Source organism: Scleropages formosus, chromosome 8 (genome assembly GCF_900964775.1).
Source record: "Scleropages formosus chromosome 8, fSclFor1.1, whole genome shotgun sequence".
In the NCBI taxonomy this organism is placed as follows: Eukaryota; Metazoa; Chordata; class Actinopteri; order Osteoglossiformes; family Osteoglossidae; genus Scleropages; species Scleropages formosus.
Window position 1 is genome coordinate 6,797,218 of NC_041813.1, and position 18,350 is coordinate 6,815,567.

Consider the following 18,350-nt stretch of genomic DNA (forward strand, 5'->3'; position numbering starts at 1 on the left):
GAGTTTACCAACATTCCAATGGATAGATGGCCACTCTGCATGTTCGTGCCAGTGCAAAGTTCCCTCCCTAAACAGCATGCTGGGGCATGATCTCCCCTGATAAACGTACCTTCCTGTGCCAGCGCAGCAGTGCTGGTGGTGGCGGCAGGGCTGGTGTGCTGCCGGCCCACTATCGGACAGAAAGGTTCAGTTGGGAGGGCTCAGCACATGGCTTACACACCTACTGCGACCTGATGACCCATCCCTGCACCATTTCTAGGGCTGCTTCTGTGCCACTGAGCTATTGTGTCCACATTTTGGACACAATATGAAGTGAGTTGGCAGAACCCAACCCCCGAACCCCTACTCACCTGTGTGTGAGCCATCCACCAAAAAAAAGGAAAGGTTTACCTCATTGCCTTAGCACAGGTAACACAGCCACAGGTAAACTGAGTCCATGGTAACATTTTCATCTTTACGTACTTTTAATACAATAAGTTTGTTTACTTGCTTACTTATGTTATAATCTGTGAGGAAATTAATACATATTAAAATATTTTCTTGGCAGGTACAACACCAAATGATGACCACCTTTTAAAGAAAATTAAAACATCAGCCTTCTCTCTAAAATTTTAGGCTAGGCCACCCCCCCAAAGCACTCATGGGGCTAAGTATCTGTATAGTAAACTTACTTTTTATTGCTATGTACAATATAAACACCTTTCCACATGGAGACACCACAGCATGTTCAGTTCATCTTAACCCTAATCTTCATATAAGTGCTGGTTCTTGTGGCAGGTGACCTCTTAATTATGCTCAACATAACCAATAAAAATCAGACAACTCCAAACATTAAATCAAATGTGTTAGCAAAGGAATCTACAAACAAAATTCATGTAAGAAAAATGTTACTGGGTCAATCGTTCATTTATTCTATCTGTCCTGAAACCAAGATAGACAATCAGGATAACACTTTTACATTTATTCATTTAGCTGATGCTTTTCTCCAAAGCGACTACAATGTAACAATCTAACTACAATTATTTACCCATGTGTACAGCTGGGGAATTTTATTGGAGAAATTTTAGGGTAAGTACCTTGCTCAAGGGTACTACAGCCAGAGGGGAGAGTCGACCTGCAACCTTCGAGTCCAGAGGCAACAGTTCTAACCCTAACTGAAATATTGACGGCTGTATATTTCATTTTAAGAAAAAAGAAAAACATTTTTGCTCATTGCAAGTCATCCTTAAAATAAAGTTAAGGCATAAATTCGAAATTAAACAAATCTTCACTAACGTATATGGCTAAACATTGTCATACATTCAATACACAGCTCTACAGACCTAAATGGAGGGGGAGGGGGGGGGGAAAAAAAAAAAAGATGGAATAAACAGCGGTACATAGTCTCTCATGGCTCAGAATCGCAGTTCTAGGAATCAACCAACCAACCAACCATGTCTGGCCTGCTTTGTTTTGGCCTTACACATGGCCTTCAATGGTGGCCCCAGAGCCTTTGCACCAATCTTTTGTTCTCATCACCCATCTGCAACTCACCTGAGAAGTTTCTGGACACCAGCATGGTTGTGAGAATAGCCCCCTGCAAGACAGAGGCAAGAATTAGTGAGGAGGCAGGATGGCTGGAAAACAGGTAACCCAGACACATCGTTACACACACACTAAGAGCGACCCAGCCTTTTTTGGTGCCAAAAATATTTGCGCTTCAGAAACTTTTTCCAGCCTGTATTTTGGATTTCATTGCACTGACATTTACTAAAACATCTGTCAGTTTATGTAAAATGTCAACACGGGGGGGGAAATCAATATTTTTGATTGATATTACTTAAGTGCTGACATCACTTCATGTTTCACAAGTGGTTTACCCATGAAAGCAAACTGGAGACCTGACGAATGACAGTTGGGGATCAAACAAAACTTTCTTTAAAATTCGGACTTGTTCTATGTGGAATAATGCATCGTAAAAGGAATGCTACTGCTTTAACCTATACAGATGCTCCTCTACTAATGATGGTTCGACTTACAATTTTAAGTTACAATGGTACGATAGCGATACGCATTCGGTACAATCCATACTTCGAATTTTTAATTTCGATCTGTTCCCACGCTTGCGATAAGCAGTACAATACTCTCTCCTGATGCTGGGTGACGGCAGCAAGTCGTAGCATCCACTCAACCACGCTCGCAGTCTTTGTAGCGATCACAAAAACAAGCGTTAACAACTGATACTGTGTTGAAAGTGGTTTTTTTTTTTTTTTTTTTTTTTTTTTAATTTTGTGTTTTCGCATCCCATCATGTCTGCTGAATGCCCATATGTGTCTCCTCCTTAAATTTGCCCAGCTGTAGGCTATGGTAACTGTTCTGAGCATGTTTAAGGTAGGCTAGGCTATGGTGTTCGGTAGGTGTGGTACTGCATTCTTTTTGGATGTACGATTTTTTGACTTACAATGTTATCGGAACGTAACCTCATTGTTGGTCGAGGAGCATCTGTACATGCATGCCCTATGTGTACAGCATACACAATAGGGGGATATATTATATACACACACACACACACACTGTATATACATACATACACACACAAGTTCTGAAAACACTTTCTGAAATCTTTAGAATTATCTAGATTTCTGCATAATTGGCTCCCCTAAATGTGGTCAGATCATCTAAGACAAAATAAATCTTAGTCAAAAATAGTCTTATTTGATTAACACATGCAACATTTTCCCACTGCCATCTCTCTACTGAACAAATGGACTAAACAGTAGATGTTTCACAGCACTACTGGAACAACTTTCCCAACTATGAAGCACAGTGGAGGAGTGCTTTGTCGTCGCACGGCCTGGACTGCTTTCAATCATTGAGGGATCAATGAATTCCAAGTTTTATCAGGATGTCTATGATCTACAACTCAAAAGGAGGGTGATGAGACATGACAGGGATCCACACAGGAGTAAATCAACAACAGAGTGGCTCAAACAAAAATTCTGTATTTTAGAATGGACAAGTCAGAGACCTGACTTCAGTCCCATTGAAATGCTTAGGTGTGATCTAGACAGCCCTCTCAAGCAAGAGATCTCAAAAATACATATGAACGGAAACAACTGAATATAAAGAAATGAGCAAAAATAGCTAACTACTTTGAAGATCTGATCAGCAAGCTACAGGAAGCATTTAGTTGAGGCTATTGCTAATAAAGGAGGTTCCAATAACTACTACATAATGATTCAGATGCTTCTTCCATGAACTTGCTTAAACAATTTGTTCAATAAAGATAACAGCTATGTAAAATATCCACGTTGCTTGTTAAAAAAGACTATTATTAAGACGTGGACAAAGATTAGATGACATGTTATGAACAAATCACGTAGAAAACCAGATAAATTTTGTGATCCCTTGGCCTTTTACTCATAACTATGTACTACACAGCTTTCAGAATGCGCCACTCCCCCCCCCTGTTGGGTTGTAAACTTTTTTTCAAAATTGATTGCTTCTTCTTTGACAATTAAAATATTGCATAATGACAAAGTGAAAGCATGTTTTTAGGAATTTTAGAAGATGCATTAAAAATAAACTGAAATCTCCCATTTACAGAAGTATTCAGACACTTTATTCAGTACTTTGTAGGAGCACCTTTAGCAGCAATTACAGCTGTGAGTCTTCTTGGGTATGCTTCTACTAGCTTTTCACACCAGGGTATGCATTTACCTACATTTATACATTTAGCTGATGCTTTTCTTCAAAGCGACTTATAATGTTGAGGTATTTACAATTATTTACCCATTTATAGGCTGGGTAATTTCACTGGAGCAGTTTATTAGGGTAAGTACCTAGTGCAACAGTACTACTATAGGTAGGAATCCAACCTGCAACCATTAGGTCCAAAGGCAGTAGCTCTAACTACTATGCCAGGAGTTGTCCCAGATTTGAAGTTTCTCCCACCCTTCCTTACAGAACTTCTCAAGCTCTTTGGTATTGAATGAAGAGCGTCAGTGAACCGTGATCTTTAAGTCTTTATGCTTATTTTCTATGGGGTAGAGGTCCAGGTTTTGGTTGGGCCATCCAAGGACATTTAGAGACTTGTTACAAGCCACTCCAGCATTTTAGTGGCTGTGCGCCTTGGATTGTTGCTGAAAGGTGAATCTTCACCTTAGTCCAAGGTTGTGTGTACTTTTCTTCAAGGACCTCTTCTGTATTTGGCTCCATTCATCTTTGTCTAAAATCTGACCAGTCCCCCAGGCTCTGTCACTGTGGTGCAGCATTTTCACCGGATGATGCTGCCACAACTATGCTTGACCACAGGGCTGGTATTAGCCAGGTGATGAAAAATACCTATTTTAAATGCACAAAGTTCAATTTTTTTCCTCATCAGACCAGAGAATCATTTTCATCATGCTCTCAAAGTCCTGTGAGTGCCATTTGGAAAGCTGCAAGTGGGCTGTCACATGCCTTTTACTCAGGAGTGGCTTCTATCTAGCCACTCTACCATAGAGACCTGATTGATGGGAGTCCTGAATAAATGGTTGTGTTCCTGACAGAGTCTGCCATCTGTACACAGGAACTTGAAGCTCTGTTAGAGTGGCCGGGGGGTTTTTGGAAACCCGCCAGACAAAGTCCCTTATTGCCCAAATACCCAATTTCACCAAATGGCAAATGTTAGGAAGAGTCTTAGTGGTTTCAAACATCTTCAGTTTGACAACGATGGAGGCTAATGTCCCCTGGGAACCTTCAGTGCATCGGCAACTTCTTATACTCTCCTCTAGATCTTTGCATTGACACAATCCTATCTAACAGGTCAACAGAGTTTTATTGATTTCATGGTATGGTGTTTACTCTGCCATTCACTGTAAACTGTTAGACCTTATAAAGACAGGTGTGTGCCTTTCTACCTCATGTTCAATCAAATGAATTTCTCACAGGTGGACTACAATCAAGTTCTAGAGAGTACTCGAAGATGATCAAAAGAAACATTCATCCCAATCTTGGACGTCACCATAAAGGGCCCGAAAACCAATGTAAATAGGGGATCTCAGCTTTTTATTTCTAATATTCTAAAAATGTTTTCACTTTGTCATTACAGGGTATTTAATGCCAATTAATAGCAAAAAAAAAAAAAAAGTTAAATCCATTCTGAAATAAGTCTACAACAAAACAAAGCGTGTAAAAAAAAAAAAAAAAAAAAAAAAAAAAAAAAACATTTTCTGAAAGCACTGTGTTAGTAGCTGGAAACACAAAGAGCAGCATTTGCACCACAGTACTACAACTGAAAAAGAACAAGAATGACCACAGAGGAAGCTGTTAACATGGATGGTGCAAGGAAAGGTGGACCAGGATATAAAAGAATGAGGTACAAAGAGCATTTTCGTGTTTATTGAGACCGAGTAAGGTTTTTTTCCTTGCTGTATTTACAAAGCAGAAGTCAGAGAGAGTAGTACAGTCTGAGTGGCGATCTGAGGGTTATACCTTGAGCTTCCTCCGGGCGTTGAACTTACGCAGACACTCCACAGTCTCTTGGCGGTGCATCATGGATGCCACAGTGGAGCGTTGCTTCATGGAACACAAAAAGACGGGTACAGCATGTCAAGCGATGGCACAGAAACCAAACTTTTACATTTAAAATGAATAGCAGAGAGAAGTTAGTATGAGCTAGGTCTTTGAGATATACTGCAAATATCTCAAAGGTCTCAAACTCATGGCACTCTCACCCATGTTTAAGACATGTCGAATGAGAGTATAACTGTAGGAAAGAGGACTTGACTCCTGTCAGCTCTGAGGGGTACTTACACAGACCCATGGGTGTTTAAGAGCTTGCTCAGCAGTGATCCTCTTGGCCGGGTTAATGGTCAGCATCTGATTAATAAGGTTCTTGGCCTCAGGGGTGACCGTGTCCCACTCTGGAGAAGGGAACTTGAGGGGTGGAAAAGAGAGAGAGAGAGGAAGGGCAAGGTGAGTTTGGTTCCCTGAGAACATTTAGCATTCTTCTCAGAAGGATCCAGAGATGACTAAGGTTTGGAAATCATTTTCACAAAAACACTCTGGATGTGCTTCAAACTTCAACAGAAGAGCAAAAAAAAGTAAAACTTTACAGCTGCAAAAAATTATCTAAAACTCCTATAACCTTTTACTGGTACCTCAGTACCTCATCAACTTGTCTGAAAGAGATTATTGTGCTGAGAAAAGAGTCATACATTAACAATAAGACATGTTTAAATGTGGAATGTACAAAAGTTTGAGCACCCTGTGAGTCAGTAACACCCCTTTAAGCAGAAATCACAGATTCCAAATGTTTCTTGTATCCAGATAAATCTTTCTGTTCCTTAGGAACTTTTCTCCACTCTAACCAAGAAAGACATTTCCAGTTTTCACCTCTATAAAAGCAGAGCTTTTGGCAGTTTGGTGGTCTGGAGCATTCAGGTCTCTAACACCATGCCAAGGAGAACATACATCAGTAATTTTCTTGCCATTGATCAGTATAGGAAAGGTTATAAAATCATTTCCAAATAATTCAAAATCCATTATGCAACAGTGAGGACAGTAGTGCGGTGAGAATATTACGTCCAAGGACTTACAAGTTTGTTAACATATAAAACGTTAAAGTTTGTGAACTGTTCTGCACAGTTCATGTTAGCAGCTTTCTCTGTGGTCATTCTTGTGTTTTGGCTCTTCAGTTTTCCGTTCAGCAGGGTCGGCAATTTAGTCTTTTTTTTTTTTAATCTTGAGCATTCTGTGTAACTAAATGTTTACTTTAATAGTAATGAAATGTTTTGGTTTCGGTTTCGGGGGGTGCGGTGGCGCAGTGGGTTGGACCACAGCCCTGCTCTCCGGTGGGTCTGGGGTTCGAGTCCCGCTTGGGGTGCCTTGCGATGGACTGGCATCCCGTCCTGGGTGTGTCCCCTCCCCCTCCGGCCTTCCGCCCTGTGTTACCGGGTAGGCTCCGGTTCCCCGCGACCCCGTATGGGACAAGCGGTTCAGAAAGTGTGAGTGTGTGTGTGTGTGTGTTTTGGTTTCTTCCTAAATATGTTTAAAATCATTAAATTTTAATTGATAATAAGTGATGTCACTGATGTGGAATCCATGGCTGCTGTCAAGCAGCATCTTCCTGCCATTGTACCCTCTGCAGGTGTAGAGCTTGTCTTTATTAGCACATATGGACTTATCCAGTCTAAACTTAGGAACAGGCTTAGTAAAGAACATGTGGCAAAACCTGTGTTTCTCTTTAAGACCCTGAACAAGAACAAGAGCTCGATGAGACATAAGTAACCTATATGTCACGTAAAACTGTTGGTGTCTGGGAATGAAGAACGATAATATCATCATTATCCAAAACCTGTGGCGTAATTTAATTTGACATATTTTGATATGTTATAAGCTGTTTAAGGCAGACAAGTGTATTAAACACTGGTTTAATTATCGTAGAGTCCTTGTTTAATTCATAAATAATGCCATTTAATTAATTCCTTTTATTAAATTGTTTGTGCTGATAGTTTCCTATAATTTAAAGCAGTTTTCAAGTAGTTCTAAATATATTAAACAAACCTTCTAAGATTTCATGAAAAATGTATTGAGGGAGGAAGAGAGGAGGAAAAAAATGGGGGGGGGGAGTGAACTTGATTTAAATCAACAGATTGTTTTTTAATCACTTCATTTAAATCATGATTTAAATCAGCGTGATCTAAATCGGCAAACCCTGCTGTTCAACAAGTGTAACTTTCATGGAAGGATGGCCAGGAGAAAACCCCTCAAAAAATAACATGAGCACATGACATAGGTTTGTAAAGTTACATCTGGACAAACTATGAGATTTCTGGAACAATCCTCTTTGGATGGACGAGACCGAAGTGGAGATTTTTGGTTATTATGTACCAAAGCACACGCACACACACACACACACACACACACACACACACACACACACACACACACTTTCTGAACCGCTTGTCCCATACAGGGTCGCGGGGAACCGGAGCCTACCCGGCAACACAGGGCGTAAGGCCGGAGGGGGAGGGGACACACCCAGGACGGGATGCCAGTCCGTCGCAAGGCACCCCAAGCGGGACTCGAACCCCAGACCCACCGGAGAGCAGGACCCGGTCCAACCCACTGCGCCACCGCGCCCCCTTGAACCAAAGCATTTTTGACGAAAACTAAACACAAAGAATGACCACAAACACCTCACAACACCTGTGAAGTAGCAGGTTGGAGGTGATGATTTGGGATTGTTTGGCAACTACGCAACCTGTGCACCTTACAGTTATTGGCTATATTATCAGTCGATATATTATTTAGTATTAAATTAATAGTTAAACTATCAATTTAAAACCTAACTAGCACCGCAAAGAGACATATTTTCTCTCCCTTTCCAGATTTTCCTTGAAACAAAACATTGCATGCAAGCAAAATGCCCAAAAACAATTAGCACTGCAGGGCCAGTGAGTAATTCACAAGGAAATTTGCCTCAGCTGGTATAGTAATTACCAGATTGACATCTACGTGTTCAAACAGATGTATTTCAGCACATTTCATCCCATCATAATCAGAAGCAAAAAGATTTGTAAATCTCTAATAAAAACAATGAAGAAAACACATGCCTTAATTTTTTTATTAGTATTCCTGTAAACAAGAAGCAGAACATTTATTTGTAGAAACATCTTGGAAACCAAGATAGCTGAAAATAACAGATGTACATTATTACATTTAGCAGACACTTTTCTCCAAAGCCACTTCCAATGGACTCTATGTAGTGTTATCAGCCCACACATCTTATTCACCAAGGTGATTTACACTGCTAGATACACTATGTAGAATGCGGTCACTCATGCATACATCAGTGGAACACACTCTCTCTGTCACTCGCACACTATGGGGGAACCTGAAGTCTCTGGACTGTGGGAGGAAACCAGAGCACAGGGAGAAAACTCACGCAGACACAGGGAGAACATGCAACCTCCACACAAACTGAGCAGTGATCAGACCCACGTCCTCTCGCACAACCCAGGCACTGTGAGACAGCAGTGCTACTCGCTGTGCCACAGTGCTGTCCAGATGTGATATTCTGTTATTGTTATTTTAGATATAGATCTAGATCTATAGATTTGAGATATCTAGATAGATACCCTCCGCCAGGGCTGCCCTTTGTCACCGATTCTGTTCATTATCTTCATGGACAGAATTTCTAGGCGCAGCCAGGGAACGGAGGGTGTCTGTTTTGGTGGCCGCGAGATCTCGTCTCTGCTTTTTGCGGACGATGTGGTCCTGTTGGCTTCATCAAGTCAAGACTTGCAGCGTGCACTGGGGAGGTTTGCAGCCGAGTGCGAAGCGGCGGGGATGAGAATCAGCACCTCCAAATCCGAGGCCGTGGTTCTCAGTCGGAAAAAGGTGGATTGCCCCCTCCGGGTTAGGGGGGAGTTGCTCCCTCAAGTGGAGGAGTTTAAGTATCTCGGGGTCTTGTTCACGAGTCAGGGAAAAATGGAGCGGCAGGTTGACGGACGGATCGGTGCGGCATCCGCAGTAATGCGGTCATTGTACCGGTCTGTTGTGGTGAAGAGGGAGCCGAGTCGTAAGGCGAAGCTCTCAATTTACCGGTCGATCTACGTTCCTACCCTCACCTATGGTCATGAACTCTGGATCATGACCGAAAGAATGAGATCGCGGATACAAGCGGCAGAAATGAGTTTCCTCCGCGGAGTGGCTGGGCGCACCCTTAGGGATAGGGTGAGGAGCTCAGCCACCCGGGAGGAGCTCGGAGTAGAGCCGCTGCTCCTCCGCATCGAGAGGAGCCAGTTGAGGTGGCTCGGGCATCTGTTCCGGATGCCTCCTGGACGCCTCCCTGGGGAGGTGTTCCGGGCTTGTCCCACTGGGAGGAGGCCTCGGGGCAGACCCAGGACACGTTGGAGAGACTAGGAGGTGTGCGGGGAGAGGGAAGTCTGGAGGACTCTGCTCGGACTGCTGCCCCCGCGACCCGGCCCCGGATAAAAGCGGAGGAAGATGGATGGATGGATGGATGGATATTATTCTATCAGATTTCACTGTTTGGAAATGTTACAGCGCATAGGCCGAAAAGCCAGTTTCAAACATTCCTCAGGATGAAATTGTCGGAAAAAAGCCCAAACTATTTGCGTATTTTGCCCATTAATCCAAGAACCTGCACATCACATATAACTGTACCATAACTTAGTCCTGCAATACAAGTCCATTATACAACACTGTACTCCCACCTGATGACCATAAGAAAACTAACAGATACCACTAATTGTAAAGAACACTGATGCAAAAGATGAGGCCAGGTAAAAGAAATGGTGCTGTGCACAGAATAATACTAGAGCAGTGATAATGTCAGCGCCATCAAAGATCATTCTAATGAATATGAGGACCTCTAACCAAAACTCCCCTCCAACTCCACCTAAGAACCCAGGCAGGATCAATACCAGTAAGGCAGATCTCAATTTGTGGCCAATTAAAAATTAACAAGCATGTCATCTGGACCCTTTAGCAACTGCCTTCTCCAGATCAATGTGGGCCATTCTCCTGAGAACGAGAGTGTTTGGTACCCAGCCACAGGAGCACTGAGCCCCTGACCCCTTTTGTTATGTCAAAATTACAATGTGATGAGGGATCCCAGGCTCTATGCTAATCATGAGATTAATCAGGACACTTTCTACACCCAGCCGCATTTAAACGCAGGTTGCAATCAATGAACTGAGGATGGTTAATGTCAGTCATTACCAGTAAAACTTCTAGTTTATAGGTGTTATTAAAATAAAATCTCACCTTTACTTCTCATCAAATCAACAACCAACTCTAAACCACCTAGTACCTAACTGCATGTGAGTAAAGAATACTGGGCACTCACATCATAGGCACCAGCCTTGATCTGTTGGTAAAGCTTGTGTTGGTCTTCATCCCAGAAGGGAGGGTAGCCCACCAGGAGGATGTAGAGGATCACACCTAAACAGACAAGCAGGTTCTTCTAGCATGAATGCTCCCAAGGCACTTTGAAATTGAAGCCACCCAGGCTGGAGGACTCACCACAGGCCCAGATGTCCACAGGCTTGCCATAGGGGTCCTTTCTCAGGACTTCTGGGGAGAGGTAACCTGGGGTGCCTGCAAAACCTGAACACAAACATATACATCACAGACATCCACGATATCTCTAAAAATCCATACTGCAATTCAAAGAAATATATTCTCAGAACTGTTCAGTCCAATAGGACAAAGAACATAAAATATTAAAATTTCAAATACACCATTCAAAAGTAAACCTGAGCCCAACAACACAGACATTAGATATCCCCCACCAATTTATAGGTAAAAGATTTTGGATCTACTTGGAGACCAGCTCCTGCAGGTCTTATGAAGGGAAGCAACAGCTAGCAGACTGACAAAGACCTGGAAGGCCTCCTTAACTCAAGAAACCTCTATAAGCAGCTCCTGTTGTGGGTCTGATCATAAGTTCCAGCAGTAGCAGTGGGCATCTCAGACACAACACAGTAATATATAATATACACACACACACACACACACACACTTATGTATATACAGTATATGTATGCATAACAGTAACAAACATGACAATACTTCTTTATACACAGATTCTCAACAGAAACTAGTCAAAAAAGAGCACAGTAACAATGTGCAGTGAAGGACTGCTGGATAAACAGGGAGGAGTTGGGCTTTGCTCACCAAACCATGCTTGCTGGTCACCCTGCACCTCAATGGCCAGGCCAAAATCTGCAAGTTTCACAGCAGCCCCCTTAAGCTTGCTGGCCAGGAGCAGGTTCTCAGGCTGCAGATGGGACAACAAGAGGAAAAAAAAAGGTTCTTATATGACATCTCAGCAAGAGATAAAAACCACCAGCAAAACACTCTTATGGCTACAACTTCTGGAAGACCTGCCGGATGTTCCGAAGCACTCGCTACCAGAGAACTGATTTACATTTATTCATTTTATAGGAGCTTTTCTCCAAAGCGACATACATCTCACAGAAAATACAATGTGTGCATTACATTAGCAGAAAGAGACTTAAGTACAGTTTGTTTCTTTTCACCATATGACCAATTGTACCTCACACAAGTAGCTGCATAAAACTTTATTCTAATATCAACGATTCCTAATCCCCTTCCTAATAATTCTTTTATATATATATTTTATATACATATATACATATAAGCATTTACATTACATTACAGGAGTAGCTGTGTGAGGGTTTATCCATTGCTTAACAGGCATGATGTCAAAGTTACAGTGCATGAACATTTAGACATCACATGAACTTAAGAGATCATGGGCAAAGTGAGTCTGGAAGAGGTGAGTTTTAAGACCCTTTTTAAATGTGGAGAGAGATTCAAGAGTTCTGAGTAAGAAAGGGTGGTCATTACACCACAACGGAGCCAGAATCGAGAACCTCTGTGCTTTATCTTTCATGCGTGGGACCACCAACTGAGCAAATGTGGAGGAGCATAGCAGTCTGGCTGGGGTGTAGCAGATGATCAAGTCTTGTAGATAGCTGGGAGCAGTTCTGTTGATGCTTTTGGTAGGCCATAACCAGGGTCTTAAATATGATCCAGGCTGCTATAGGAAGCCAACGCAGAGAGACGAGAAGCAGAGATACATGGGAATGTTTCAGCAAGTCAAACAACTCGTGCAGCAGCATTCTGTATCAGCTGTAGAGGTTTGATGGCAGTAGTAGGAAGGTCAGACAGGAGAGCGCTACAGTAGTCCAGGTGGGATGTCACCATGGCCTGGACAAGTAGTTGCGCGGAGTCCATTGTGAGATAAGAATGGATCCTGCAGACATTGTGCAGGATGCATCTGCAGGTACGAGTTTTGGCTTCAATGTGCTGAGAGAAAAACAGACTTGAGTCAATCATCGCTCACAGACTCTTAGCTGAGGAGGTAGGCAAAATCAGTGAGTTCTCCAGTTTGATAGAGACTTTACAACTGGAAGACGGGCCAGCTGGGAGGTGAAGGATCTCCGTTTTGGAGAGGTTGCGTTGTAGGTGGTGATCAGACATCCATGCAGAGATGTCTGACAGGCACGCAGCAATGCGCATAGAAATGTCTGATGCTCCAGGTGGAAATGAGCGGAAGAGCCGGGTATGATTGGCATAGCAACGGCAGTTGAATCCATGGGAGGCGATGATGGGGCCGAAGGAAGAGGTGTACACTGAGAAGCAGCGCGTGCAGTAAAAAGCCTTGCGAGAAACCAGTTGAGAGAGGCAGAGGAGAAGAAGGGGAGCCCCACCAGACCACCTGATAGGATCTGTCTGATAAGTAGGACTCAAACCATTTTAGTGTGGTTCCTTTGATGCAAAGCTGACCAAGCAGAGTAGAATCCGGTGGTTGACTGTGTCGAATGCTGTAGACAGGTCGAGGACTTATATACTGTATTTGGAGAGGGCTTTTAAAAAGAATTCCACTGTATAGAAAGACTAACCTGGTCCAGGAGCCACCTTCCTAAATAGGTGTGGAGGAAGACAAGAAGGTAAAAAAATGATAGCTATCAGCAATTTCAATGGACATAGTAGGGCCCCCAGAATCAGCTTTTCAAGGACCACACCTACACAGTTACTCTTCTCCAGAGGTCATGTTGGCCAAAAGAGAGAGGGGGGGGGGACAGAAGAAAGCATCCTTCATTCTGGTAGTGTCAATCAACTGAATTTCCCCATTTTCTATAACGATCACTCACCAGAAAGGTCCCATAAAAGAAAAAACTGTCATTAAGGAAAACACCATGACATGTGTAGCGTGACTACAGTGTGCAGATAAACACAAAGTGCAGGCTGGAAAGGTAAGACTCTGCATCGTCTTGATCAGTCCCTGGTTTATCATCCTTTCTAATAGTGGCCAAGTGCACTCAGTATATTTGCTTTTGGGAACTCCAGGTGTAACTGTAGTTTGGTAAAACCTTGAATGAATACAAGTCTATGCTTAGAAGGTGACTAGTATTTAATTAGAAGAAAACATTTTCACTCGCTGTCATCTATGGGAAACTGCAAACTATATGCGGATGGTGGGACAGTGGGGTACACATGGGGGGAGTTACCACTGGTGAACAGGAAGAATGCTCTCCACCCACACACATTTACATTTACTCATACAGCTAATGCTTTATCCCCAAAGCAATATTAAGCTACCTACAATTGTCTATCCATTTATACAGCTGGGCAATTTCCTTTTACTGGAAGAATTTAGGGTAGGTATGGTGCCCAAGAGTACTACAGCAGTAGGTGATATTTGAACCTACAACCTTCGGATCCAAAACAAACAGCTTTATTCACTATGTCATCTGCTACTCCCAGTTACATGAGAATGGGGTAGCGAGCTACACTTGAAAAGAGAAGCAGTCAGTTCCTTTTCTGTATAGCTGCTCCATCTTTGCTTAGACAACCTTGCTTGCACTCTCTCCATTCCCACACAATTGATGGGTTATAAGCAAGGCAAGTGAAGCAAAAACAGAGCAGCCGAAAACAAAAGGAGCCCCACTGTCTGGGTCGTGACAATATGGGGTGACCTTGTAAGACGAATGGCAACTTGCAAAGTGTACAAGGGTGGGGGCTGGGGTGTATGACGCATCTGTAGCATCTCAACTGTCCTCTCTCACAGAGTCGGTAGCAATGACACCATTATGATGGATGAGAGGTGGCATAATGAGTCCCTCCACCCCCCCTCCCCACCCCAAGCTGGCGCAGCTGTGACGTCATGCCTGTTGCTACAGCAACCGCCTTCCACATATCTCCTGTTTACCTTCAGTGCACTGGATGGATTAATGCCAGGCAGACACCATGCCCAGCATTTGGAACTCGAAATCAGACAGCCAATGAGATGGGGTGGTAATGAGGTCAGATGACACATGGCAAGGGGTACAGCAAGACCTTGGATATAACAACATATTCAAAAAGATGTTGTCCTTTGCATGTCAGATGCTAAGTTCCCTTCATTCTGTGACATATTTAAATTGTATAAAACTGCTGCAGAGAGAAAAAAGTGGTCAAGATGACACCGGAGAAGCAGTGGGGATTGAAGAGCCCAAATATTTAATACCTTTACCTGATGAACCCTACAAAGAAGTCTGTGAGAAGCATAACTCCATGTGGAACACATTTCTTATTCATTAAATATTTAAGGAAACTTCCCAAAAAACTAAGAAAACATTCCCCAATGCAATGTGTAAAATAATTTTAAACGCACTTGTGTGTTTCCCAGCCTTTGATTAATAAGTTTCACTTAAAGACTGTTCTGTATTTCCACAATGATGTGGAAATGCAGAACAAACAGGGCTGCTCAGCACCTACAAAGGCTCGGAGGCTTACTGCCTCCTATCAGAAAGCAATCAGTCCCTTGCGAAGGAGACAGTGAATGTGACGCAGCAAGTCGCCATGGAGATTAGTGATGCAGGTTTAATCTGAAGTTGCCATGGTGATGAGCACTCACCTTGAGGTCCCTGTGCACGATGTCATGCTGGTGGATGTGATTGACGCTCTCAAGGATTTGATTGATGCACTGGCTGTGGAAAACGAGAGATGGCAGAGTCAGCAGAAATAACCAGGACAACTAGATCCTCAACAGCAAAGCCAAGATACAAAAGCCAGAAAGGCAGGAGGGCATGCACGAACAGACGCAGGCAGAAAAATGAAAACTGTTTTCACAAGTATCTCTTCAGACAATCATATAGATGCTCTATTAGACAAGGATTTCTTTGGTGAAGGTTGTGCTGAAAGTGACAGTAGAGAGCAACTTTTTTTTATGCTTTTCAAACCACCCACTGACAAGAGGTACCTTGCAGGATATAAGAACTGCTGTCTATAAAGACAGTGCACTCAGCAGTAATGCAGGATCAAGAGTGCCATGCAGGCTAGTAAAGGATTGTGCTGCACTGCTCAGCAGACTAAGTGGACTCAGGCACTGCAAATAAAGGGTACCATTACAGAACCACCAGTATTGTATCCATTTGTCAAAAAAGACAACACACTAGTGCACGTCACGCTGCTCCAAAAAAAATTTTCCCAACATTCTTCAAGCTGTGTGACCCAAAAACAGGTCTTAGAAGATGCCTCATCTCTAGATTGTGCCCAGCAACCTGGCTATCGTGTCCAATCAACCAATGGTATTTACAATATGCTGCTGACAGTCTGTGCCTGGTTCTCTGCATAAGGGCTGCGGAATATGTACATCTAGCAGCTGCTGCTCTTAGGTGATGATCGCTTTCCTGAGGCTGAACTCAATATCCCAGAATCCAAGACAACGACTTTAACATTGCATGTTATGTTACACCTATTTTAAGACCAAACTTTCATGTCATAGCTAAACTGGTTCAAAAGACAGAACTTGATGCAGTGCCAGTATGTAAATGCAGTACAGATACAACACATACAATATAGTTTCAGTATTTTGTTCAGTGCTTTAATTTCGATGGCAAAATACACATTTTATCTACAGCACTGAAAAATTACAACTGTCATTCTTTTTTAAAACACCACATAGACTAATTTTGGGTTACTTCAGCCAAGGTATTTAAGTGTATTTGCTAATGAACTAGAGCAACCAAAAAGCTGTAGCTTCTCATCCTTTTTTGTCCCTAGAATCAACATTCCCAATGAATTCCACTACAATTGATCCAAAGTTTCCATGTAGACAGCAAAACAACTTTCACCCACTGGTTACATTTCCTATATTCTTTGGTAACATTGAAGGACATCGTGAAGTCAGAGCTAGCCCAGAGTGCTAGCAGAGCCTGTGAGGCCTATGGGTTAAGCAGCCATGCGTACTACGTGGCACAGCGTGCTTCCACTCCGAACACGTGCAGGGACTGTGCCGAGCAAGCTAGGAGGGACCTGGGAGGAAGGACATGTGGCAGACAATTCATAATTCTCTCAAAGCATTTAAAAACCTTTCCTTCTTGACCAAGATACAAAGAGGGAAAATGAAGTGGGAGTGGGATGAAAAAAGAATGAGCAAGGGAAGAAAGGAGGAGAGAGAGCTAGGGAGAGATGGAAGCAGCTCGAAATAGTCTCCAGTGTTTTCTTCTCAGGCAATCAGAAGAAGAGAACTTTATTGCATCCAAATTTGGCTAACTCTGTGCCCTGCATTCCAGTCCATTATTCAGGCTTCACAGTACTCATGTACAGAAAACAAAAACCTCTTCTCCCAATATTCCCCTCTCCCAGTGTCTCTCTTAGCCCTTGTGCTTTTTCTCCTTCTACTCATCTTTCTTGTTCTTCCCCTTCTTTTGCTCTGTCTTCTTTTTCCTCCCTCCTATTTGTGGCAAGACACACTGCCAGGGTCTTCTGCACCCTATCAGATTTTCCTTTATCATTGTTTGCTCAATAAAAGTGGTTTACGACAGACCTGCTAGGTCCAGATTGCATTCCTTCATGGATAAGTAAATATTTGGGCCACTGAGCCCCACCTCACAGTGGTGCAAGCAGCTCTCTCAGCTGTTGGTGCCCATCGTGGTGTTTGAGTCACACTAAGCTTTGGGAGCTGCAAAAAGGCTTCAACACAATGACCACCGTGGACACGAGCATCACTTCTCCAATTCTGTACCTTACACACAGAGAAAGTCATGTTCTGATAGATAGGAAGAGGATAACAGAGGGATCAAAGGGGCTACATGTGAACAAAAACCTTCCCAGTTTTATCTGGATATCTTTCTCTCCAAGTGCTTCCTGTGGCTGCCCATATCAAGTTCAGTCCTCTGCTTACAAGAGAGTAAAAGATCACCATCCTGAAACCTACAGGACCCAATAATCCTTTACAGCCCAGTAAGGGTGCTACACTCTTCTAGCTCTGGCCACCCGATGACCCCACTCGCAAGAGGTCCAAAGTCAAAAGTCCACAGATTCTCAGTTTTGGCTTACGTGACATTTACAGTTATTCATTTACCAGACGCTTTTCTCCAAAGTGACGTACATCTCATCGAAAATACAATGTGTGCATTACATTAGCAGGAAGAGAGACATAGATGCCAAAATGTGATTAAGTGCAGTTAGTTTGTTTCTTTACCAGCTTTACCTGCTTATTTACCATATGAATGTTCATCGCATGAGAAGCTGCATGAAATTATCTCTCCTAGAGCTTCAGTGTGGTGGAGTGAACGCCATCTATTCTTCAGAACTGCTGAATCCCCCCTAGGATTCAAGAATCATCTAAAAACACTTCTTCTGGATGGCTTCTCTCCTGATCTCCTAGCAGATGATGTAATGTGAATTTATACAAGTTTATTTAGCATATGTTACAACTGCCTTTGTGTATAAAGTGTATCTGCAGCTACTCATGTAATAGGTGACAGCAAAACTGGTGGTAGCGAACAAAGTAAGTGTGCTTTGATAATCATGTGTCTACCTAAAGCTTTGTCTGTTGT

The 18,350-nt window shown here is 42.8% G+C and overlaps 1 protein-coding gene across 20 annotated transcripts in view; it reads right to left on the reverse strand.

Annotated features, from left to right (window-relative positions):
* Positions 1-18,350, reverse strand: part of camk2g2 (calcium/calmodulin-dependent protein kinase (CaM kinase) II gamma 2) — a 76,160-nt gene that overhangs the window by 24,881 nt on the left and 32,929 nt on the right. For 12 of the 20 annotated variants that reach the window (XM_018766263.2, XM_018766262.2, XM_018766261.2 and 9 more), the window contains exons 6-13: positions 15,422-15,494; positions 11,671-11,773; positions 11,017-11,100; positions 10,841-10,935; positions 5,776-5,898; positions 5,455-5,538; positions 1,534-1,576; positions 110-169 (exon numbers count right to left, since the gene is read on the reverse strand). In XM_018766263.2, the coding sequence (XP_018621779.1) occupies positions 110-169; positions 1,534-1,576; positions 5,455-5,538; positions 5,776-5,898; positions 10,841-10,935; positions 11,017-11,100; positions 11,671-11,773; positions 15,422-15,494 (665 nt within the window). The remainder of the gene's footprint in view (positions 1-109; positions 170-1,533; positions 1,577-5,454; positions 5,539-5,775; positions 5,899-10,840; positions 10,936-11,016; positions 11,101-11,670; positions 11,774-15,421; positions 15,495-18,350) is intronic. The other 8 variants (XM_018766267.2, XM_018766269.2, XM_018766273.2 and 5 more) reach the window with 1 other exon arrangement.